At 38.6% G+C, this 24,420-nt stretch overlaps 2 protein-coding genes and 1 pseudogene across 4 annotated transcripts; 1 reads left to right on the top strand and 2 right to left on the bottom strand.

Moving 5' to 3' along the window:
- Positions 1-2,741: 2,741 nt before the first annotated feature.
- LOC116208422 (DUF21 domain-containing protein At4g14240-like) lies at positions 2,742-7,416 on the bottom strand. Its single transcript, XM_031541859.1, has 12 exons — positions 6,994-7,416; positions 6,415-6,491; positions 5,554-5,637; positions 5,337-5,450; positions 5,146-5,229; positions 4,958-5,029; positions 4,496-4,563; positions 4,148-4,309; positions 3,683-4,049; positions 3,552-3,598; positions 3,359-3,440; positions 2,742-3,136 (listed from the first exon to the last, which is right to left on the bottom strand). Exons 1-12 carry the CDS (start codon positions 7,229-7,231, stop codon positions 3,029-3,031), a joined length of 1,503 nt encoding a protein of 500 aa, XP_031397719.1. The 5' UTR covers positions 7,232-7,416; the 3' UTR covers positions 2,742-3,028.
- Positions 7,417-10,875: 3,459 nt separating this feature from the next.
- On the bottom strand, positions 10,876-13,106 carry LOC116206619 (glycine-rich RNA-binding protein 4, mitochondrial-like). Of its 3 annotated transcripts, none has more exons than XM_031539395.1 (5): positions 12,769-13,104; positions 12,243-12,311; positions 11,681-11,787; positions 11,361-11,440; positions 10,876-11,260 (listed from the first exon to the last, which is right to left on the bottom strand). In XM_031539395.1, exons 1-5 carry the CDS (start codon positions 13,022-13,024, stop codon positions 11,224-11,226), a joined length of 549 nt encoding a protein of 182 aa, XP_031395255.1. In that variant the 5' UTR covers positions 13,025-13,104; the 3' UTR covers positions 10,876-11,223. The 3 variants fall into 3 exon arrangements, with proteins under 3 accessions (XP_031395255.1, XP_031395256.1, XP_031395257.1); XM_031539396.1 differs by having other exon boundaries at positions 11,349-11,440; positions 12,769-13,097; XM_031539397.1 differs by lacking the exon at positions 11,361-11,440 and having other exon boundaries at positions 12,769-13,106.
- A 4,161-nt stretch (positions 13,107-17,267) lies between these two features.
- LOC116208985 lies at positions 17,268-19,593 on the top strand (annotated as a pseudogene).
- The last annotated feature ends 4,827 nt before the right edge of the window (positions 19,594-24,420 follow it).

A 24,420-nucleotide genomic window follows, 5' to 3' on the forward strand; every position in this document is an offset into this window, starting at 1 on the left:
ACAAATGAGCTAAGGCTCAAATTTGATATATACACCACCTGATCATAATATTGTTGGGAATATAAAAGTCAATTGGGAAAAATTAATCCCACATCGGAAGCATAAAAGAAAATAGAATGCTATATATGAGATTGGATCTCACAATTTATCAGTTTGAGCTTTTAAGTTGAAAGTTGAATCCAAACCCATGTAAGTCTAATAGAATTTAAGCTATATGATCCGAACTGTACATGTGTTATACAGTAAGCCCAACTCAACTGAGGGAGGCTGAGTTCTCCTCCAATTGAATCTAATAAAAATAGCTAATCTGGAGGAATATCATCTATACATCTATCCAATTACAAGTTTGTCAGAAGTCCTATCGGTACCTTCGATTTTACGATCGCCTCGCCGAGGATCCTGATGACGTTCTTGATCGCAAAGTGCAAGCAGTTCGCGAAACACAATCCAATAAATAACCTCGTGGAAGAAATTGATTACGAAACCCAAGCTTCATGAGACGGATGCTCCCAGGTCTGGCCATTGAACCAATTGGAATCCCACCCTCCTCCACCTCCCTCGCCACGGTTGAAGCCGAATCCCCTGCCAGTCGGGTGGCAGCGACACTAGAATCGGCATGAATTGGAGCCAGAGTAGAGGTCGGAGTCGTGAGCAGTGGGAGCAGCGGCGGGAGGAACTGGGAGGGGCAGGGTATCAGCGGCCTTCAGTTGTTTGGAGAAGGAGAGATTGAAGTTGTAGGCGGTGATAACAGCAGTTGGAGAGGAAGTGGAGAAGCGGTTAGGCGGTGATGACGGAGACGTAGAGCAAAATTTCAAGTTGGCGCCTAAATGTTTTCAAAATTTCAGTTTGGCGCCCAAATTTTTATTTGGCCCGACTCACATGTGTCGGCATAGATATGTTCTTGTGCTGACTCACCTATCTATGTGTCGGAAAAATGCCCTCTATCTTGATGCACATGCATCATCCTAGGTGTACACTTGTACTGACTCAATTTTGTGTGTCGGCAAAAATAAACTTATACGACTCACTGTATGTGAGTTGGAAAAAATTGCATTTTGCCTACGCATTTGAGTTGGTAGAGGTCTAAAGATGTGCCAACTTACTTATTTTATGTCGGCAAAAGGGTCTCTAGTGCGACACACTATGTGTGATCGGCATGGACCCACTTTTTCCTGACGGCGACACACATTGATTGCATCGGCAAAAGCCATTCCGCATGACCTTTTCCGAACACATGCTCGGTGCGTCGGCACAAAAAGAGTCGGGAAAAATCATTTTTCTTGTGGTTTTGGGGTATCGCCGGGTTTTGGTCAGTCCCTGTTATTTTCGAGTGGATTCTAATGCCCTTAAAAACCACCCATGAAGTCTTTTAGCTTGCGTTTGGTTTTCGAGTTATATAAGTGATTCAACCAACTTGATTTTATGCAATGGTTATAAGTGTTGATAAATATATTGATATATGATATATATATATATATATATATATATGTATGTACATATAGATACGAAAGTATATGGAAAATTTATTATTAAAAAGTTAACTTTAAAAATTATTAAGAAAAAGTATGAATGAAAAAATATTATTAAATGGAAGTTTAAAAATAGTTAGAAAAAATGTTTGAGTGCAAAAGTATTATTTAATGGAAGAAAATAACAAAACAATTATTATTATACTGTTGAATTTTGGAAAGAATAAAATTGAGTTGAATGGAGTTGGATTATGATTTTAAAAAGAACAAAGCTGATTTTTCGAGATTTCTGTTTTTTTGTTAGGGTAGGTTCGGTTTTTTCGGGTTTTCGCAATTTTCCTTACACCCCCAGTGGAAATGCAGGAATCTGAAAAAATATCCCCCTCTCTGAATCCCCTCCTCCAGTTCCCTCTAAATCCCTGAATTCAAACAAACTACTTAATTTCGAAATTAAAATTAAACTTTTAGGCAACATTTTAGACACATATATGAGCAAAGATCTAATGAAAAGCTATCTAATTTTATTTCAAATTCTAAGGAAAATTTACTTGAGGAATGGTATCACACGTACATCAAGTATCTCATGCGGCTTGTCCATGAATCCATATCATCTTATGTCGGCGAATCAATCATCTAGGGGAAGATTCTTGACAACTTGATGTCGGCTCTTCGCTACCTGGCGTTTGTATGTTTCTAAGGGTTGGAATTTATTCATCCACTAGAGCAGTACGTAAGCTGAGGACAAAACACCACGAAATAGTTCAATCCATATCTGGTATGGTGTTGGCTTCACGAGCATTTAGAGGACCTCTTTCTGAGTACGAGAGGACCAGGAAGAACGCACCTCTGCTGTACCAATGTTCATTCTCCTCGCATCGAATGATCAAGTCGAATACAGAAACGCATGAAGACATTTGAGGCCAAAAAAAGGGGGGCAAGTCCTCAAGGAATTCCTCTTTTTCTGCATAAGAATTGCAGTAGGAAACAGAACAAAGACAGGCAGAATTACAAGTTGCAGTATGCAGGCTTTCGCCTGATACCTGAATCGTCGAGGAACAGAGGCCTGGGACAGGGTCGTGTCCCAATAACTCGTGTTTTGATGGTATCGACAACACGTCAGTAAGAAACTCAGAAGTCTCTATTGCTCTCTCTCTCATGCTGCGTTCATGTTTTCCCATTTGTCCCCTCCGAGAGAGAGATGGACCCGAAAGAGAAATCAGAATGTCGCTTTAAGCCTACTAATCATGGAAGGAACAAGTAATGCGACGAATATAAACTGAACAAAATTTTTTCCTTGATAATCCTTAATATCAAAGTCAAGATCATTTCTAGAACCTTAACTCCTTTACATATGAACCCATTCAATCTCTGGTGTCATGAATTACACTCGCCTAAGAGCCGCTCTCCAAGTTAAAGCACAGATTAGTATCACCAAAATTCTTCATCTATATGTCTTGCTTGAAAGTTTGGTTTATTCATCCTCTCTACAGCGATGACCCGAATACTTCTTCCTAAAGTCTCAGAGCGAACAATCAGATAAAATCACGCGAGTTGTCTTGTCATTTGTTCCCAGGAAGAGGCTCCACAGGATTTGCTTGAGCTTTTGCAGAGTGCAGATCCCCCTCGGTAGTTTTCCTCGGGGTTGTGCCCTGCTTGTTTTGGCCTCCCTGGAAAAATCCGTAAGTTTACGAGAATTTCAACTGTATAAGCTTCAAACTTTCTAGTGAAAGTCATTATTATGAGCAAATTTCACAATAATATATTCACTTCTTTCCCCCGAAACTTGCTGTTTAGAAGACCAATCCATGTGCATATATGTAGAACAAAGTGTACAATCACGCCGATTCAATGAGACTCCTGCAGAAGTTCTATCAGCGCGAGAAACTTACAGTTCCTTTGTTCACATTCAGCCTCCGAGATGAGGGAGCCCTCGCCACTGATGAAGCCGCAGCTACTGCAGCAACCCGAATCCTGAGGAGAAAAGAAGGAAAATAGAGAAACAAAAAAGGTATTAGCTTTGAAAATCTTCTGATCAAGCAAACTACAGCAACAAAACCAATGGTGAATCTAATTCTGCAGTACCTCTTGTGCACATCAACATACTCATCTGTTTCATCTACAATTTCTTCCTGCACAGATGTAGAAAGCAACCATAACATAATCTACTGGAAAACGTTCGATAGTTCACAACGAGATAAGATGAAACACTATACCTGCAGTAGTTCCTCAAACACATCTTCGAGAGTAATGATTCCTATGACCTCACCATCTTCAATATCGTCTGATGGAGTTGAAAATCCATTTGTGGCCAAATCATTGAGTTGGGCCCGATTTGCAGTGGCAGGCTTCAAACCCTTCTCAATATCGAGAACGACAGACTCAAGCTTCGCATTTTGGTTTGAGAGCAAAGGTGTGGTCAACTGGGAATCTGCATCATTAGGTTTAGTTTCGGCAGATTTCTCCTCAAAGGTTGGTGGAGGAGTTTTGGTCTTTCCCTTTGCCCGAACCACCGCCGCCATATGACTACTGCCCTTCTGAAACTCATTTAAAATGTCATATAGAGGCATATCTGCTGGAACCCTGAAGAAAAACATATGAATATGAATCTGAATACTCAATGGATATAAACTAGAATTAAGAAAAATTTAATAAAACGATGGAAAAGGAGATGGGGCAACCTGGGAATTCTTCGAATAGAAACTGCACTAACTGGTGTCTCCGTTTCAGGTCGTACAGTGAGAAGACTTTTCACTAGTAGAAGCCCAATTATATTCTTAGGACTCCCAGAATACACAGGCACTCGACTGTGACCTCGAGCAAGAATTTTCCCCATTGCTTCCCTGAAGAAGAATTTGAAACATTTCTTCGAAACATGTTAAACAACTTCAGTTTCAAATTTCCATTTGATAAATGTAAAAGGTTAATCATGTCAGAGGGCAAATCGACTGGGATGCTGGCAGAAAATATTTCATAAACTGCTGAAATTAAAGGACCCACTGGAAAACCTTATCGAGGCCTAGACTTACCAGTCCAATTTTGAATTGACATCTAATGAGAAGGTTGACTCAATCGGCGTCATGGCCTCCTCAGCTGTCTGTCAGATAACAGAACTTAAATTAGTGAGAGATATTCACTCCAATCATCTGACCGAATTTCTAATAGTTTAGAATTTGGATTAGGTTGAAACAACAGCAAAGTCAAGCATGCAGTATATAACAATCCACACAACAGCACGAGGCAAATATCGTAAAAATTCAGCCAAAAAAGCAAAACGAAACAATGGTTATTCGTCATGCAGCTTGGTAAAACTTACATATGGTTTGCTTCTCATGTCCTAATAAAGTCTAATAGATTCATACTTGTAAAAGTGAGAAGTAAAAGTCTGTAAGGATCCAGAAAATTAGAAAATAACTTCAGAACGGGCAGAAATTTTGACGGTAAAATTGAGTGCTCCACTAATGGGAAAATTTTCCATTGGCAAATGCTACCTTCTCGGTTAAATCGAGTGCTCCACTTATAATTGTTGTCTCATCATGTGTGAGTTCACCTCCCTTGCCAGCCTAACAAAAATATAAAAATGTCAGTTAGAACATTTTGAAAAGAAGAAAATTAAACAAGAGGAACATAGCAAATTATATGTCATGCATGTCCATCAAATAATAATGAGATAAATTACCTCCTTGCTGTGGATAGAGACGAGAGCTTTCAGCTGTGCACGCCTGAACAGCGCGTCATTGTGACCTAGCACCCAATCCAGAACCTGAAAAGAGAGTTAATCTTTTCTTTTTTATGAAAACACAAACAAAATGAAAGGACTAAAGAAGAAAAAATTAGCCTCGCCACTAGTAAAATTTGACAAGTGCCTACCTTCCCAATGGGGTATGCAATCGGATAGCAAATAACCATTAGAACTCTCACAACCCCCACCAAATTGGCACCTACTGCAAGCCCATATCTAGTACAAATTGCTTGTGGAATAACCTTGAGATCAAAATAGAAGAGGGTTAGCTCTAATTTGAGTAAACGAGACCTTTGTCAGGTGGGGCTGAAATGCTGAAAGATTGAAGAATGTAAAAGGAAGTACCTCTCCAAATGCTAAGACGAAAGTCACAGAGAGAATAATAGCGAGGTACTGATTAAACATCTTATCGAGATATATGGGGAGGGCCTGAAGATTGCAGATGCAATGCAAAGTCATCAGAGTCAAAAGGCAAGAATCTAATTATTAAAGGAGAAGCCTAATTTGAAGCAGCACTAACTGAATATTGTCAGGGTTGTTCCCTCAGATTTAGTCCCTGTTCTCCTCTATTTTGATCTATCATAACTTTTTTCTTTTCATCTTGGCACATTTAAGCTTTGTGAGCTGCAATATATATCTCTGTGCAATTTATAAGTTCACTTGTAAATGAACTTTTACAAATAAAAAGAATAATACTCTCAGGCAATAGCACAAGCTGAGCAGTGAGCCTCCGAATATTAACTTGAAGGAAAAACATGTTATTGCACTGGGTCATACCAAATGAGCAGATCAATTCTTTTAGTTTGTTTATCCTAGGGAGGTTTGGAGAGTGAATATTTATCCAGGAGACAATGGTTCTTTTGGCCTTTGATACAACATTATGATGAGCGAATCGAAATGAAAAGATATAACTACTAAAATCATATTCAACACAATACAATAACGCTGCTTTCAACTAGATGATAGCACATTTAGTTTCAGATTGAGCACAGTGGTTAATTGTTTCCACTCCAAACATTACATAATGTTTACATATATATAAGCCATAACAATTTTAAATCGATTAAAATACCGACACGTCCACTTCATGTGAGATGTATCATGTGACGTCGATGCCCTTCTGTTGAATACAAAACATTGGATCCAAAGTATGGACAAAAAAAGAAAAATTGAAAATGAAGTAAAGCAAGTGAACTTTAGAATCACCTCCATCGCAGCAGCATTACATAGGAGCAACGTGACAAGGAGCTGGTGTTGCTTTTGCACAACAGGAAGAATCGCAGCTACCAAAAAGAAGAGCACAAATTAGAATACCTTTTCCCTGGAAAATCAGATCTCATTGTTCCTTCCCACAAACATAAACCCCTCCAAAAAGGAACCGAAAAGGAAATTCAGCTTTATGACTATTGTCTTATTTAAAACCAGCAAAGCTGGACAAGACCCGTAATTCTTTCAGTAAGTCACAAATGATGGATTTACAAACGGCTCGGCATCATTCGTTCCGTTTTGACATTTATAGCAAAAGATCAACCTAGTATCAGCTCGAACTTTACAATTATTCCGGATCAGTTTCACCAATCAAACATATATGATATGCCAATCATCCTACCACCAGCTCAGACCGTTGGACGAATGGAAAATTGGGTTCGACAATCAAGCCTTAAACCAATCAAAACAACAAAAACAATGAGGATAGTAACAGAGAAATCAACCACGAGCTGTCGATAAAGAAAGATCACTAAATAATTCATTCTCGGATTAATCAAAGGGAGGAAGGTAGCTAACTGGCTTGTTTCTTCTCGGTGGGGGTGCCGCTGCGTTGCAGGATCTCGAGGTCGACAAGGCTGAGGGACATGAGGCCGAGCGTCAGCCCCGACATCATGCCAGCGAACAGGACGAGGAAGCACGACACCCCAGCGTAGGCGAACCACTCTATCGACCCGAACGGTATCCACTCCGCCCCGAGGCGGCCGCCAGGCTCCATCAGCTCCCGGGCCGCCATTATCGCGTTCACCGGATGCATCCCTCTCCCTCAATCAATGGGCCCTTCCCCCACCAATTCGCTGCCAAAATTCGATCTTCACGTGGGTTCCCTTCAGCTTATGGTCGCCGGCCGTGCCCTCATCACCGTCAACGTCGTCGTCACGGTCATCGCCATCACCGGAGGAGGACGAGAAAGGGAAAGAGAGCGATTATCTTGTTTCAGTTTTGTGTTACGTGGTCGGAGCTTATAGGTATGGGGCAGTGATCTGCCACGTGGCGGTCCCTGAATGGTCTGAGGTGTGTTTTCGTGGGGCCCAGTCAAGGGCAATTAATGCATAGGAGGACAAAACCAAAGATGTCTCAATTCTTCAGCGCAAAAAGGCCAAAAAGAAAAGCAAAAAAATAAAATAAAAATCTATGTATATTTAAAAATTCCTGACAATTTATGAAATGGATATAATATATTCAGAGGGAAAAAAATAAACTTGAATTCCCTTGAATTATTCAAGTGAAGACGGGGTAGGGCTCGTAGCTCAAATCAATAGATCGCGAGGCTAATGGCTGGTGCTGTCGAGATTTCCAGAATCTCTGAAAAGGACATCATCGATGGCTGCGTTGACGAAGAATTTAAAGAAAGTCTAATACTGAGAGAAGCGATGGTCTCTTCTTGCTTGCTTGTCGAGAGAGAGAGAGAGCTTCTCAAAGACCTTTTTATTATTTTTCAAATTCTATTCATTACGCTCCGTTTGATTTATAAATTATATTTTTAAAATTTTAATTTTAACTTTAGCTATTACGTAACAAAAATTAATAGAAAAAATAACATTATAGTCCTATATGTTTGATATTTTTTGACTTTGAATCCTAAAAATTTTATAAGGGCAACCAAGTCCCATAAGGTTTCAAAAAGTGTTAGCATTGGTCCTAAATCTAATTTATCATTACCGTCACACCTATGGACCTAACGTCGTCAAATTCGTCATGTTGACCGTTAATACGATGACGTGGCACGTTCTTATTGAATCGATTTGAAATCCTGTGAATTTTTCAACCCAAATTACTCCCTGTAATACCCGTTTCAACTCGGTTCGGGTCCGGATGTCTCCTTCTTCACCCGACTCCCTCCCCATGGCCGAAACCCTACCGCTACTCCTCTCCTCGACCCAAAAATTTGGTCACCATGTCTGATAGCTTGAACCCGGGATTCCCCATTTTCTAGCTTGATACTCTCTGCCTTAGGCCTCTGCTTTTGAAGAGGAAGAAGGAAGAGGAGATGATAATGAACGAGATGATGATGAACATGAGTCAATCCAATCCATTCTTGGAGTCATAAAGACAAAATTACAAGGAAAAAAGAAAGAATGGAAACAAAAATCAATTGTAGACTGTAACAAGTCATTAGATTCCTTACATTCAAAGATTGCAAATTTCAAATTTTGAAACTGGGATGGAGAACAGGGCTTTCATTCAAACCTCACATTTTTCTTCAATAAGAAACTGAACAAGTTACCAGCACTGCACATGCGAGCTTCAGAAATTAAAAGCGCTCAATACCTCCCCTTTCAGCACACTCATCGACTCAAACCCAAAGCGAAAAATCCCCACAAAACAGAAACTCTGAAGATGACGAGATGAGCACTGAGAAACCCTAATCCGAGTCGAATCCCTTTCTGTCTCTTTCGTCCTCTATTTCTGTTTCTTAGCCCATTTCTTTCACTTGTTTTCTAGACATTACGCTATGTTTCTTTCACCTTCCCCTTTGTCCAGAACGTTTCACACCTTTCGAGTTTGAACCAAATCGTCGCGACACAATTAATGTTTTTTTGAATGTGGGGGTGTGGATTGATTTGGGATTTTGGTGTTGGTGCGATTTGCGTGTGCAGTTGATAGCGGAGGTGGCCATGATCGGCTTGTTGCAAGGGCGGCACTGGCTCTGTTTGGAGGAGAGGAGCAGCAGTAAAATTTCGGCCATAGGGAGGGAGTCAGGTGAAGAAGGAGACATCTGGACCCGAACGGGTTGAAACGGGTATTTCATGGAGCAATTCGGGTCGCCCATGAGCAAGTCGGGTTGAAATCCGCCGGATTGCAAATCAGTCCAATAGGAACGTGCCACGTCATCGTATTAACGCCCAACAGGACAAATTTGACCGCGCTAGGTCCACGTAGGCGTGACAGTAATGGTCAGTTAGATTTAGGACCAATGTTGACACTTTTTGAAATCTTATAGGACTTGGTTACCCCTTGTAAAACTTTTAGGACTTAAAGTCAAAAAATACCAAACATATAAGACCAATAGTGTCATTTTCCTAAAATTAATAACACAATTATTAATTTTTCATTTTTTAAATTTTTGAACGATTCAATTCAATTTTTAATACTAAATTATCTCAACTATTCATTTCTTTTTCTCATAATTCAACAATACAATCATTACAAACCAATTAAAATCAAAATTCAATTCTATTTAACTCTAAAATCAAACACACCAAGTGTTTTGCGGTGTCTTGCAAAATTGCATGACGATCTAAAAATATAATACAGCGATAAAGATTGAATGTGTAAGATATTTAAGAAAAGAAGGGAGAAAAAAAAGAGAAGATGGTCCTATCATATTCATGAATATACTGGCTTGATCAGGAATTAATGGCCCGTTTGTTTTCAGGGTTAAAATCACAAAACTTTAACTTTAATTTTAACTCAACCCACTACACAATAAAAATACACATTTCTCAAGTAAAAAATTTTAACTTTAACTTTAACTCAACACACTACACAACATTTATCTTTTTTCATAATAAAAATCAAAATTATTTTAACTCTGAAACCAAACACACCGTAAATCTTTTTCAACTAATTTTATTCTTCATTTATGTTTTTCTTCTTCAAATATCAACAGCCATTCGTACATTTAAATTTAAAAAAAAAGCACAAAGAAAGTTGAGAGACATAGGACTAATTCGAGAATCGAGTGAGAGAGGGAGAGAGAAGTATTTTATTATATAGGAGGATATCCAATTATTATGCACATATTTTGAACGATGTATTTTTCTTTTTTCGAATGTATATAACGTTAATAAAAATATTGTATTGTATTGTATTAAAATATACATTAACATACTTAATACATGAACAAATAATACGCTTGTGTGTGAATACATTTATGATGATATCATTGACAGAACAACCTAAAATAGATTACAGTCTATATAGAATAATAGAGAAAATATACTTCGTTAATCTTTCATAAATAATGGATTTAGGAGAAATTTTTAAATGTTCATATCTCAAAATGATGTAGAGAGGATGAATTAAGAGAATTCTTACAATTAACAACAATCATGACAATTTTCCATGCGATTAACATTGCATTTACGAGTTTGCTACATCTTAATTGATTTTTCTCACGTCACCTAACGAGGTAGGACCACCGATGAATTTCTCAAGTAAAGTGACATCTCGACGTTAATTGTAGTGATTTCCTTATGAGATGGACTCCCCTTTGTATTGTATATGCATCCGAACTTTAAAAATATTCAGTCAGAAAAAAATAATCTGTGTAACGATCACGACCACAGCTCGTCCCCAGGATTTAATATATGTATTGACAAGTCCTGTTTCACTCAATTTAATATACATATCTATAGATATTCTAATCAAAATATTCAGATCTATATCTAGTGCATACGTACCAAACCTGTTCTTAAAAGATAGGATTATATGTAATATTTTATAGTGTACATCTACCATGAGAGCCTCTTCATCGTCAAAGTGGTCCCCGCCATAGTCCTTTTCATGGAACAATGATAGAGCCACCGATAAGCAAATACTTGCAATTACAGGCCCAGAAAACAAAGAAAAATAAGGAAAAGTGGCAAATTTCTCTTCAAAAAATTTGCCCTTTCTTTTGGGTATCCCCACCACCACCAGCAGTACCATTAGAGTTCATCAGACTTATGATTTCTTCCTGCAGTCAGTCCCTAGCTGATATGACATGATGCAAATCTTGGCATTTCCTCGTCTTCAGCGATGCCATTATTCAGTCACTTCTCGTACGTCCTTTTCCTTGATTCTGCACAAACCACGCGTTTAGAACCGAGGACCAATTTGGCTCACTAATCAATACCCTTGAAGGTTCTGGAGCTGAGGCTCGAGCTTACGAGTGTCAGAACCTGTAGGGAGTTGTGTTTTCTAGTCTTTTATGAAGATTGGGTTTCGCAACCGCGACGAGGATAAACCTGCCATAGAAGAACTGAAAATCCTGCATGTAAGGGACTCGTATGTGGGCACTTCTGTGTCTTTCATACACACAATCATAGCTTTTTTGGATGTGGGGATGTTGAGGAAATGGATGAAGGGGACTCGGAGGGAGAGACTGAGTAGATGATAGACATTTTTCCATCAAACACTCCCTTCTTTTTGCTCCAAATCCCTCCATCCAAACAAGCCATTAGGCAAGGAAAGAAAAAGTTCAGAGTCATGAATTTAATACCTTGCCATTCATTTCCTTCACAGAAAAATTTGCTGACTCTTCGCTAGAAAACCAGATAAACCCGTATCCTAGAGATTGCTCGGATTCTTTATCCCTGATGATTTGAACTGCACCACAACACAGAAATTAGAATGGTTCAAAAAGAAACCAGAGGAAAGAGATGAGACGTTCTCTAGTTCTCCTGATTTCCCAAAATCAGACAAACATCATCGTCAATTAGTTACCATTGTCTATAGAAACATTCACATATGGATTAAGAAAGACGAAGATTGCAGTTTCCTAGAGGAAATTTGCAACGTGTTGGATCTTTGCAACACCATGACGACAAAGGTCGCTTCAAAGTGATGTCAGCAAAAGCATTTTCGGGGAATATATGTTTTACAGGCAGAAACAACTCTACAACATGTGTATGCAAAATGACTGAAAATCATACAGAAAACTGAAAATTTGAAATGAACATGATCACTACGTTGGGCAAAACTACTTAACAACTAGCAGAAAATTATCTAGCTCCACTAAATTTTATCTCATTAGGACTGTAGGCGTGATGACATTGGTTTACCTCGGGTGACTTCTCCAAACTCCGAAAACGCCTTCTTCAACTGACCCTCCCTTGTCGACCGTGCCAATCCTGCATCAACATTTCTCTGCAGTGTTGTAATGGAAAATATATCAAAGCAAGAAAGCCTCCGTAGGCTTTTACTGCAACTGAAGAAGCATTAACCTAATTGTACAGGGTAGGGTCTAATTGCAGAGTGAAAACCAATGTACCTAAATCGCACTTCAGTACATTATGCTAAGCCTGACAATTTATCTATAACCAAAAACTCATCTGAGGAGTTGAATATACGCAACAAAGGCAATCGTCGAAAATGGAATTAGACGGAAGGCCAATAAGGGTGGAAAGATTGATCCTTTCCATGACAACTCGACCTCCGATGTCCACTCAAAAACCCAGCTTGCGGATTCAGGCAACAATATTTGCAGATATATGCAATTTTATTAATTTAAACTAGGCCAGCGGATGAAAAGCTTGCGAATAAAGATGTAAATTTGACATTGCTTTTAATTGAGCTGAAGATTGTTACCTTTTATGAACAGCTTCGGGGAAGGTGACTCTCGTTGCTCCACGGAGGAACTTGAGGCGGGGCAAGAACTGAGCGCTCGAACACTCGAGCGATGATTAATCGCAAATCGAAATTTTGGCGATGGAGAATGTGCATTGCGGGAATTTCGGGTTAGACTTAGGGGTATAGAAATTGAGGGCTTCACAGCTGCAGCAGTGATGGCTGATTGAGGTAATTCGATTGATGAGGAAGACGTCCATGACCATGAGAGCATCATTTGTGTTAGTGAAACTGAAACCCTAATCGGCGTTCTTCGGGGGAAAGTGATTTTGCGGGAAAGGCAAAACAGAACAGCAGCTGGATAATTGCGTAGGTGCCCCTGAAATTTTGGGAGAGGAGCCAACCAATCCTAACGTTCACAATGTTTATCAATTGGCCCCTCAAAAGTTAGCCAAGTTGCAATATATCTGCCTATAGTTTGAAATCAAGGTTGTCGGCAGCACCCTAAGTAGGGGTGCGCATGGGTACAGGGTAGACCTGAAACTGGTTGGACCCTACCACAACGGGTAAGTTATGGGTAGTTTTAATTAGAAAAAGGGTAGGATTTGAGTAGGAAAATTGAGAACCGGTGAATTTCGATTTCGATTTCGGTTCCTGCAGGATATTCAGAACCGGATGATATTATTGGCCCCTCAAAAGTTAGCCAAGTTGCAATATAGATGCCTATAGTTTGAAATCAAGGTTGTCGGCAGCACCCTAAGTAGGGGTGCGCATGGGTACAGGGTAGACCTGGAACTGGTTGGACCCTACCATAACGGGTAAATTATGGGTAGTTTTAATTAGAAAAAGGGTAGGGTTTGAGTAGGAAAATTGAGAACCGGTGAATTTCGATTCCGATTTCGGTTCCTGCAGGGTATTTAGAACCGGATGATATTATTAAAATAAAAAAGAGTAAAGTTCAACTCCCTATGGCTGTGTCTGAGACTTCCAAATCCCTAATCTACTCTGCCCAATCCCCTCCGCCTCCGACTCTCCAAGACTGCCCAGTCCCCTTCGTCTCCGACTCTCTTTCAAGTTCCCTAAGGCACTACGCGAGGGTTTCCTTTTCTCTTCCTCTTCTCCAAAACCCTAGTAGTCGGCGGTCGCTTCCTCTGGCCATCCTCTGGTAGACTGGTACGAATCCATCCTCCGCCAAGGATGCGGTTAAAGCTTCTTTGGCCTCTGAGTGATGTGCTTATAGATTCGATTTTTGGTGAGGACAGAAGAGATCAAAATTGGAGATGACGTACCCTATCAAATCTGACTTACTATTGTTGTTGGAAAGAAGGGGTTTGATCACTTTAACGAGTGATTTCAGCGGAGCGGTTTCTAGTGAATGACAATGGTTATTTGGTTCATGCCCAAGTGGAGATTGGCAGCTATTTGTGATTTGAAGCACCATGGGTCTCTACTTGTAAGTCATATTTTGTTTTGAGTTTGATACTCCAGATATTGTTTCTGTTTTCTGAGTTGGACCTGTGCCTTTCAATTTGTGAATGTGAGTTTGATATTCCAAATATTGATATAACGTATACCTTAATTACTTGAATCTCACTACTTAGTGGGAGTGAGTGAGTTGTGGTCAATAGGGTCTAAGCACAACAGATAAAGGCAGGAGTTGATGAGCTTTACTATCCCCTCCGCCTCCAACTCTCCAAGACTGCCCAGTCCCCTTCGTCTCCGACTCTCTTTCAAGTTCCCTAAGGCACTACGCAAGGGTTTCCTTTTCTCTTCCTCTTCTCCAAAACCCTAGTAGTCGGCGATCGCTTCCTCTGGCCATCCTCTGGTAGACTGGTACGAATCCATCCTCCGCCAAGGATGCGGTTAAAGCTTCTTTGGCCTCTGAGTGATGTGCTTATAGATTCGATTTTTGGTGAGGACAGAAGAGATCAAAATTGGAGATGACGTACCCTATCAAATCTGACTTACTATTGTTGTTGGAAAGAAGGGGTTTGATCACTTTAACGAGTGATTTCAGCGAAGCGGTTTCTAGTGAATGACAATGGTTATTTGGTTCATGCCCAAGTGGAGATTGGCAGCTATTTGTGATTTGAAGCACCATGGGTCTCTACTTGTAAGTCATATTTTGTTTTGAGTTTGATATTCCAGATATTGTTTCTGTTTTCTGAGTTGGACCTGTGCCTTTCAATTTGTGAATGTGAGTTTGATATTCCAAATATTGATATAACGTATACCCTAATTACTTGAATCTCACTACTTAGTGGGAGTGAGTGAGTTGTGGTCAATAGGGTCTAAGCACAACAGATAAAGGCAGGAGTTGATGAGCTTTACTATCCTGATCTAATATTTCCTCTCATTTTCAATGAACTTTTTTTCATTTTTCATTTTTTATTTTTATTTTGATGCATAAGCTTTTCCTTTCATTACTGCCCCAAAACGAATTACATGTAATCGTCAGAATCGGGTCGTCTAACATACTGCCAACCCCAACAAAACCATATGAAACTCACAGGCTAGAGAAATGGATACACACAACCCAACCCCTATGGCCCAGTTAAAGACATTTAGACATCAACATCAATAACCAAACAAGTAGAGAAAGACAGCATAATATTACACTATGCCCCAAGCTGCAATTTCCTTGCCTTCTTCTGTAGATTTCTTACTCCCAACATTCTTCCCTTCATAGCTTGTTTTATATATGGTACTCGGAACTTGTGATATAATACATGTTTCGGGTAGGTTCCGATTCCAAGATTCAGCAGGGTAAGGTCCGGTTCCAAAATCTCGAAATTGATCCCTTACAGGGTAGAGTCCGGGTATTGTAAAAAAAATAGGGTACGCGGAACCGATTACCCCTAACCCTAAGTAACTGCCAACACCCCTCATTTGAGGTCGTCAGCACCTAATTATCCAGAGCTCGGACATGAAAGGTGTGCTTTGTAGAAGCTCTACCTTGCTCTGCACATTGCAAAAGCAGGAACTTGGTTTCACGAATCAACCCCTTTTGCATTCCCACTATTAATGAGCAAAACAAAACAAAGTGAGATAATTGCAAAAGTGCCCTTGAAAATTTGAGCGAGGTGCAAATGTAATCCTAGCGCTTAGACCATTCTTTTTGTTTGGTTTGGAGAATGGGCATTTTTAGGGATGGTGATTTGTACCCAACCTATGGGTATCGGCTTCTTCGGACATGTTTGGATCGTTCGCCCCATTCTAAAACAGGTAGAGATCTGTAATATTTCTATTGCGGAGCACAGTACAGGTCAGAACTTGATTTTAATGGAGACCAAGACCCACCGGTCATTATATATAAATACATAAATATATATTAAATATAATACATAAATATACATTAAAAATTAATATATATTTATATATTAAGAAAACTATCAAAATATTCCTTGAAATTGTAACAATAACAGCTAACGTGGAGCTAACTGTACCACATGACAGAATATGATTGGACGAGTAGGCCCCACATGATTGGACGATAATAACTAACATGGAGCTAACGGTGCCAGGTGTTACTCGTTCAATCATATTGTGCCATATTGCATAGTTAACTCCCACTAGTTGTTATCTTTATACTTGACGGAATAATTGACATCGTGCTAAAATTGCAACTAAATCTGAAAGTCGTGCATTTATGTGTTATTTTTTAAAGGTCGTGATATATTTAGGAAAAAATGTAAAGGTCGTGTATTTATATGCTAATCTACAAAGGTCATGTTATATTAAAAAAAGAAAAGAAGCAAACGTCATGCATTTTTATACTATTTTCTAAATGTCGTGTTACTTTAGAGAAAAGTGCGAAGGTGGTGCTTTTTTATGTAATTAATCCTAGTTAAAATGACCAATCGAAACTTTGATGTGGCCTCCTACGTGCAAATAAGTTGTCATTTAGTTCGTCAAATTCTAAAAAGAACATTCTCTTGCAAAAAAATTTTAGAAATTTTTGTTATAGAAGGGAGCTCTGGCGGGAAGCTGTCTCCTCCCCCCCCCCCCCCCCCCCCCCAAAAAAAAAAAAAGCTTTCCCCTCGGCTCTATGAGAGGATCAGAGGGCTCCTCGTAAGTGGAGGGTCGCAACCCCTGCTCTCTTGGATGAACCAACGGGAGAAGGTCGCTGTTGGGGGAGTCCCCCCTTGATTTCCCCCCTAAGCCAAGAGAGTGAGCTTGGGTAGGGGCTCCCCATCGGCAACCTCCCCCACCGACAAGGTCACCAGAGGCTCCTTCGGTGACCATGTCGGTAGGGGAGGTTGCCGGTGGGGAGCCCCCACTTGATCCCTCCTCTCCTTATTTTGTTAAAAAATTTAAAAGGAACTTTTTTCTTAAATTTTGAAAATATCTAATGCTGTATTGATTATACTATTTTTTTTTAACTAAGTTTACTTGACATCGGTAGTCTAGCTAGAAGGCTATATCAGATTTCCATCGCTCAAACTTCATGACGGACCATTTGATAGACAGAATTAAACTTCAAGAGTTATTTTGACGGCAAAAACTTTTTGAGGAGCAAAATGGTGGCCGGTTTAAACTTTGAGGACCATTTTCCGTCTTCCCTCCCTCCAGGCTCCATCGTTTCTCCCCTTCCACTGCCTCCTCCTTCCTTTCTAGCTTCCACTCCACTGGTCGAGTCATTGGCTGCACTGCCTCTCCATCAGTTCCTGTTCCTCACCTCATGGTCCGTGTGCCGCCGAGCAAGGTCCGGAGCTGTTGCTGCCGTTTCCTCCCCTGCTTCGTTGGCATCGTACCATCGCTCGTCCTAAGGCCTGCTGGTGCCTCAGAACAATCCCAGTTCGCTTGCTCTGCAACTCCATGCTTCCTGAGGAAGAAGAAGCTTATGTTGAGATTCATTGTTTCTCGCTCGTTGCGGCGCACGATGCATCAGAGTTTTCATGAGCTCATAGGCCGACATCAGTATCCCTCTCTGCTTCTCATTCCGCTCAAATCCTCGTTAAACTATTTACGCAATTGTCCGACCATCGGGCGGTTTGATAGAGAAAACTGTATCGAGTTCATTTCATCATGAATGCGTAACAATCTTTTGATGTTGTTAGAATGAGCAGGAGTGGAACTACGGTATCAGGTCTGAGTGTTTAGTTCTACTAGAATCGGCAGTGAATTTCCATTTCATGATCAGTTAATGAATAAATTTGAATTCTCCTATCAATTTATCTAATGGTGCGGAGAAATATGTATTGCCATGGTCCAAGGACGGGTTTGATGATTTGCGTGAGCTCGGGAGAAAGTTTTTAGCTCATAAAATTGAGGAATCTATGCGTTCCTATGAGAATGTCCTCAAGCCCCAGCATCCCTTGAATTTCAGCTACTTCCTTCTCCCCTCAATTGAGCTCGTTGTTTTACTTTTTCGTCAATTAAGTCATCATGCAACGTTTTATTTGTTGCATATGTTTCTTCTTGGATCAAAAGTCGTGGTGCATCAAATGGTTTTCGGACAATCACACGCAGCTGAATTCACTAGGGCTGAAAATGACCTCTGCTAATGCAATATGGTAGCTTTTCATTGTTGGTTTTCGGGTAAAAAATAATAGATGTCTCAAATCAGTTTCACTTTTTTTCACTGATCCCGTTTCCTTTTCTATCTAGATTGATATGCATGTGCTGTCTTGCTGATCAGTTAGCAACTACTCATAATTTCCAGTTGTATTGGCAGGAAACAAGTTTTAAGATGCTGCAGCTCCATTGCACGTCATTCATATCTAGGAATCGTAAATAGAGAGAGGATGCGTTCTCCTAATACTGGTCATCATCAACATATAACGAATTATGGTGGCCAGGATATTTGAACCAGTAATTAGCACCACCTTCCTCCGAAAGATCAGGTTCGCAGCCTTCCCTCTAGAAGAGAATTGAGCAACATCGGACGCTCTTTGAAATTTGAATCGGGCGAGTTGGATTCAGTATTACAACTAGATCGCTATAAGCACCGTTCCAAGAATTGGCAACAGGAGATAAGGCATAAACTGACAACAAGCATCTTTGCCAGAGCTGTTGGCTTTTGGCCTCGTCGAAGAGTTCAACTCTGGCCAGAAAAGACTGGGGCAAGGGAGCCCTTTTTGGGTAACGTTGCAATGTGGTGGAACAATCATAAGGAAAAAGAAGCAAATGAGCGGTACGAGCTGATAACCGGAAACTATGTCTCAAATTCTAAATTTCAGATCTTTGGGAAGAATCACCCAGAAGATGACTGGCTTGCAGCTTCACCAGACGGAGTAGTTAGTGCTAGAGATCAAGTGCCTATTGGTCGATGAAAATGCGAACCAAGCTTCACCCTGCAGGCTGATTCCCCTCTACTATATCCCTCAATAGCATGGTTTGATGGAAATCTTAAACCGGGATTGGATGGATTTTTACGTTTGGACAGACGAAGGCAGCAGTCTATTCAGGATTCACCGTGACAGGAAATATTGGGGTACTCTGAAGTTGGCCGTTTCCGCTTTCTGGTTGAAGCATGTGGGGCCTGCACGGAAGATTTACAATAAACATGTGATAACAAATCCCCTCTCTGAGTTAAGCTCATACCGACCAGAGCCCAGGCATGAACTCTGAAGTGATATAGTTCGGGAAAGCAAACGCATTGTAGATATTTCCGAACTTCTGATGCAGGAGATTGGCGGGAAACTGCTAAACTGACCCATTTGGGTGTATCTTGGTTAAGCATTTCTGTTATCCATTATTGCAATACCAGCGGAAACCATGTTGCTATATTACAATGTGGGAGATAAATATGTTGCTGCCGGGAATGAGACAGAAATCCCTCTCCGGACTCAAGCAGCTTACTTGAGTTCTTTAAAGGGGGAACATCATAAGTTTAGTTTGCAATGTTCATGTCTGTTCGTTCCTAAAGATTTTCTTCATTTCTATTATTTTTGGTATTTGGCTTAAGCCTATAAATAAGTAAAGCACTGAGTTCCTAAAAATCAAGCGAGGATAGAGTTGCACACAAATAACTTCAAGAACAAGAATGAAGTAGAGAGTGCTTAAAGAGGAGGAATGGGCAATCCTAGTCGCTCAAAGTACACTGTGACAGTCCAGAATGCTTTGGGCTTTCTTCAAGACTTCCAGTCTATTATATAGTAGTCTAGGATCAATAGAAAGAAACCACTTGTCGGTAATAGATTGGATGAGCTCTCGACATTAATTTGCTAATTGGATTTGCACCAAGCCCATAACGTGCTTCTTGACAAGTCCCAATCCGAGCCCACCAAGCAAAAACTCTCTAATACATCCCGAATATGGACTTAACTCAGGACAACGTCACCTATCCCGTAATTTAGGCCCACATGTCATATTTCCCTCAATATATGGTCATTGAGCCATAATATGGTTACACCTCAATGATCTTCGAGCCATGGGCTTAATAATCTATTGTATTGCGATCTTTGAGTCACGAGTTTTAACATGCCAATCTCCATGTTCTTTGAGTCGTGAGCGGTCAAGTATAAAATATCAAAATAATTCACATGTCATTCTCTACGGTCTTTGAGCCGTGATGAGATGACATATTTATCAAGGATATTTATGAAAATCTACATTTTGCCCCCTCGAGACATTTTCACCCGGCTAGTAGGTTGTATCATGAAAATGTCTCGACTAATGAGTCTCTCTTTTTTTTTTTAAAAAAAAAAATTCATCCGATAATTTTATGAAGCATGTTTAAATCAATATATGCATATATCCATGAATGTATGTTGTTTAGAAAAGAAATTCAATCGGTGTAGAACATGAGTTCAAAGTGGAATCTTCAATTAAAAACAATAAATTACTTAGAGACATGCTTTCTAAAAGTGGAGGAATTATTATAGGGAGAAAATTTCTCCAAATGTGAGGTGTAAAATCAAAATGTTTGATTTATTGACCAAACAAAATTAATGTTAATTATTTGAAATGTTGACTGTCTTTTCACATAATATGTCTATGTTAAAGTTCTTTCCATTCAAAAAGCAAAGCTTGATGCTCAAAGGAAGCTTTTTGAGGACAAGGAAATTCCATGAAATATTATTTAGAAATGAGAGATAGAGGAGAGATATCTTGCAAAGATCAACAACTCTCTCATTTGTAGAGCAAACTCTGTGAGGTTGAAGAATTGAAGGCCTCATAAGGATCGTAGCTCTTATATGTGTAGCAATCCTTGCGTGGATTGGAGAATTACAACTTCTACGTTATCTTTTGATCTGCTACGGAAAGGTATGAATGTGTGTATATGAATATTCTAAAAATATGTATTTATGAATATGTATTATGAGATAAAAAATCTTTTTCAAAATGGCTAGAGTGAATAATTACAAGAGAATTTGTTATGGCATTATATTTTTTGATTCCTCATAAAACTGGAAGAAAATTCGTGGGCAGAACCAAGGAGGATTTTATGAAAATAACTAAAACAAAATACTGCATTTTTTAATGTCTAGGAAGAACAACCAAATGGAACTTCTTTCTTTTTTGTCATTAAACAGAGAAAAACGTCAAATGTGTTCTTTTTTTTTTGGCTGAATTACCAAAATACTGCAATGGAATTAGAATAATGCATTGGGATAAATACAATTGCTGTCAACGTGTTCCCCCTTTAAAAAGAAAATTATAAATATTTGCTAAGACAGTGGTATAGTGGAAAACTGCTTCTCGATATGACATATTGCTGATTCCTCTTTTTTTCTAAAACAAGAAAATTATAAATATTTGATAATGTTTTGTATTGCCCCTTGCTTGTTTTTGTTAAAAAAACAAAATACAAGCATTCCGATTAAACATGCACTACAAATGTCTAATTTTATATTTTAAGCAGCAGAGATGAAAGAGAGAAAAAATGAATTTATATATTTGTTATGCACATATGTATGGATGGAATTTTCTTTAAAAATATGTTCTTGAAAGAAGACAGAAATATTTGTTATTTCGTTTACGGATAGTGAATTTCGCATGGCTCGCTTTGATGAAAGTAGAAAACGAAAATGTACAAATTATATCTCGGTATTTTTTTTCCATCGCTGGCCAAGAATAACTAATTTAGGCCAGAAGGACTGATAATAAAAAATAATCAAATAATCATGCACAAGTCGATATCGCTATCAAGCATTGCCAAGCCTCGTGGCATGATGAGAAGTTAGACCCGAGTCTACCCCATGTAGATCAAACTAGGGTTGGTGTCTTTGGCTTCTAAAAGAGCTTTAGATAAGGAACGCGTCTATGCCTTCTTATTATAATGTAGTAAATTGACATAATTACCTCTTAGATTATATATGTTCTGAAAGTGTTTTAGGCATGGCTTAATTAAACAATAGAATCACTTTCAGAAAAAAAGCCAATCTACTTTTCCTATGTTAGTGTTTTGAACATGTCCTTCTGTCTTGGTAACCTAGTCATAATGAAAGAAGATCATCAAAGTGATAATTATCAGGAAAAAGCAGGCAATAATTAATTGTTTTGTTTTGGGGTTTATCCTGACCTAGTTTATCTAGATAAACTGAAATTCATTCGTGATAATTCAGTAAAAATTTGATGGTTGAGATTATTGGTTATATCGTCAGATAGATGAAGTCTAAGTGGGGAAGGAAAGCCCTATTTACTTAGAGAAAAATTTTCAATTTTTTGGAAATTTTCATAGAAAATAAAAAAGCATAATTTACCTAATTAAAATGAAAAACAATTTCTTCAAATAGATTTTTCTAATTTTCTAAATTCAAAGCATTTTAGTGTAAGTACTTTAAATAATTTTTCAATTTTCTTTTCTTTAATTGGAAGATTCTTTATCAATTATTTTTTGTCTTTTTAATTGTATCAATTATCCTCCCTTTATTTCACCAAAAATTATCCTCCCTTTAATTATAAAGTCTCTCATGATTATTAGATATTGAATATAAAATTAAAAATGTTGAGTTTGTAAACATGATTTTTTTCAATTTTCTTTGGACGAATAAATTTAGAAAAAGAGAAGAAAAATGAAAATGGCTTTTCTAAAAGTAAACAGGTCAAAAGCTTCTCAAATTTCCAAGCCGCTAGTTGAGTTTATAAGTCTTACGGGGCTAGTGGGTTTGCTGGAATGAGTGCGTTTGGATTTAGAGTTGAGTTGAGTTGAGTTTTGATTTTAATTAGTTTGTAATGATTGTATTGTTGAATTATGATAAAAAGTGTGAAAAAGTAATAAATAATTGAGAGAAAGTAATGATTAAGTAATGATTGTGTTGTTGAATTGTGAAAAGTGATGAATAATTGAGAGAATTTAATATTAAAAATTGAATTGAATGATTAAAATTTTTTAAAAAATGAAAAAAAAAGTAATGATTGTGATGTTGAATTGAAGATAAGTGGAATTGAGTTAAAAAATTTTCAAAAAATAAACATACCCTAAATTGGCGAAAATGTAAATGAGGGAATTACAATAGAGAGATTATAGTGTTTTTTTTTTTTAAATTTTTTATGTATACTTTCTATAATTTATGAAATGGCAACAATATTCTTTTCTTTTGAAATAGGACGACTACCACTCATACTTTTGTTGGTACGACAAGCTGATGTAATGTTATTGTTCATTTAAAAAAATTAAATGACAAAAGACAATTGGAGAGATGTTTGTATGAAGGAGCAAGAGCAAATGTCGTCACCAGAACTCACAAGTACGAAGTCACTGGTGACCCCTTTGACAGCCATAGACCTTGCCTTGGCGGTGCTGATCGTCTGCGAGCTTGCCCTCCCGCTAAAGGCTCACTATATTCCCGGTGATTTATGTTTTAGTTTTATAGTTTTTATTTTTTAATTATATAATTATTTTGATATTTTAAAATTGTAATAATGGTATTTGCAGGTGCCACATCAGCAAAGAGGACACGTGGCAGTGAGTCAATTGCCACGCCAACAGTTTTTTCCCCTCCTAAAGGATAAGTGATATCGGTAAAGTTTGGGGTTGTGTCTACTTTATTTTGAAAAAAGAAGGTGTCAATGATATCTTATGAAATTATAGGGAGGGCGCCTGAAATTCCCTTTTTTTTTTATTGGATGGAATTGAGTAATTTTTTTAATGGATGATGGAATTGAATAATTGGGAATTATATAATGTTTGCACTTGCAGTCGATGAGATATTAATAAAAACGAAAAGTATCAAAATACCCCTACACATTATTAAAAGAAAATAGATAAATTACTTATTTACAATGCAAGTGAGAAAAAACTCAGCTCACTGAAGCCACTGCTGTCATTGGGGTCGCCCATTGGACCCAGGGTGGCGATTAATCCTGATTTCCTCCGACCAACCATACCGTTGGTTGATTGTTCTTGATTGGACTACCATTCTTATATTTTGTAATTCTCACCTAGCAGATTTTGCTTCGATCCTGTGCAATGCTCAAGGAATCGTGCGCGGAAAAGTGGCACTCATTGAATTTCCTGACCAGGAATTCACCTTAGACTTCTTCCCGGCCGAAGGATGACTAGCCGTCCGGGAGCATCTTTGATCTAAACGGCCATGAAAAATAACGAGAACCTCTAAGAAAGGGAACACTATACATTCTATATTCCATGCTCTTCACCAAAGATTCAAATTTCCTTGTAGTCAGACAGCACAAGTAATTATGCAGACCAGGTACATGTCTGTACAGCACCAGAGTGAGTACGGAAACTAATAAATATTACCTTTTGAATTTCTAGAAAACTTT

The sequence above is a fragment of the Punica granatum genome, chromosome 5 (assembly GCF_007655135.1).
Source record: "Punica granatum isolate Tunisia-2019 chromosome 5, ASM765513v2, whole genome shotgun sequence".
NCBI lineage: Eukaryota > Viridiplantae > Streptophyta > Magnoliopsida > Myrtales > Lythraceae > Punica > Punica granatum.

Bases quoted from the DNA above. Each gene is read 5' to 3' on its own strand.
- LOC116208422 (XM_031541859.1), bottom strand. From the start codon at position 7,231: ATGCATCCGGTGAACGCGATAATGGCGGCCCGGGAGCTGATGGAGCCT. The intron at 5,638-6,414 runs GTGATTCTAAAG...TGCAATCTTCAG, and splicing joins GTAATGCTGCTGCGATGGAG to GCCCTCCCCATATATCTCGA. The intron at 5,030-5,145 runs GTAATTTATCTC...TATTTTTGTTAG, and splicing joins TCTCTATCCACAGCAAGGAG to GCTGGCAAGGGAGGTGAACT.
- LOC116206619 (XM_031539395.1), bottom strand. From the start codon at position 13,024: ATGATGCTCTCATGGTCATGGACGTCTTCCTCATCAATCGAATTACCT. The intron at 12,312-12,768 runs GTAACAATCTTC...ATGTTGATGCAG, and splicing joins CCCGAAGCTGTTCATAAAAG to GATTGGCACGGTCGACAAGG. The intron at 11,441-11,680 runs GTATTAAATTCA...CAGGATTTTCAG, and splicing joins TGAAGGAAATGAATGGCAAG to TTCTTCTATGGCAGGTTTAT.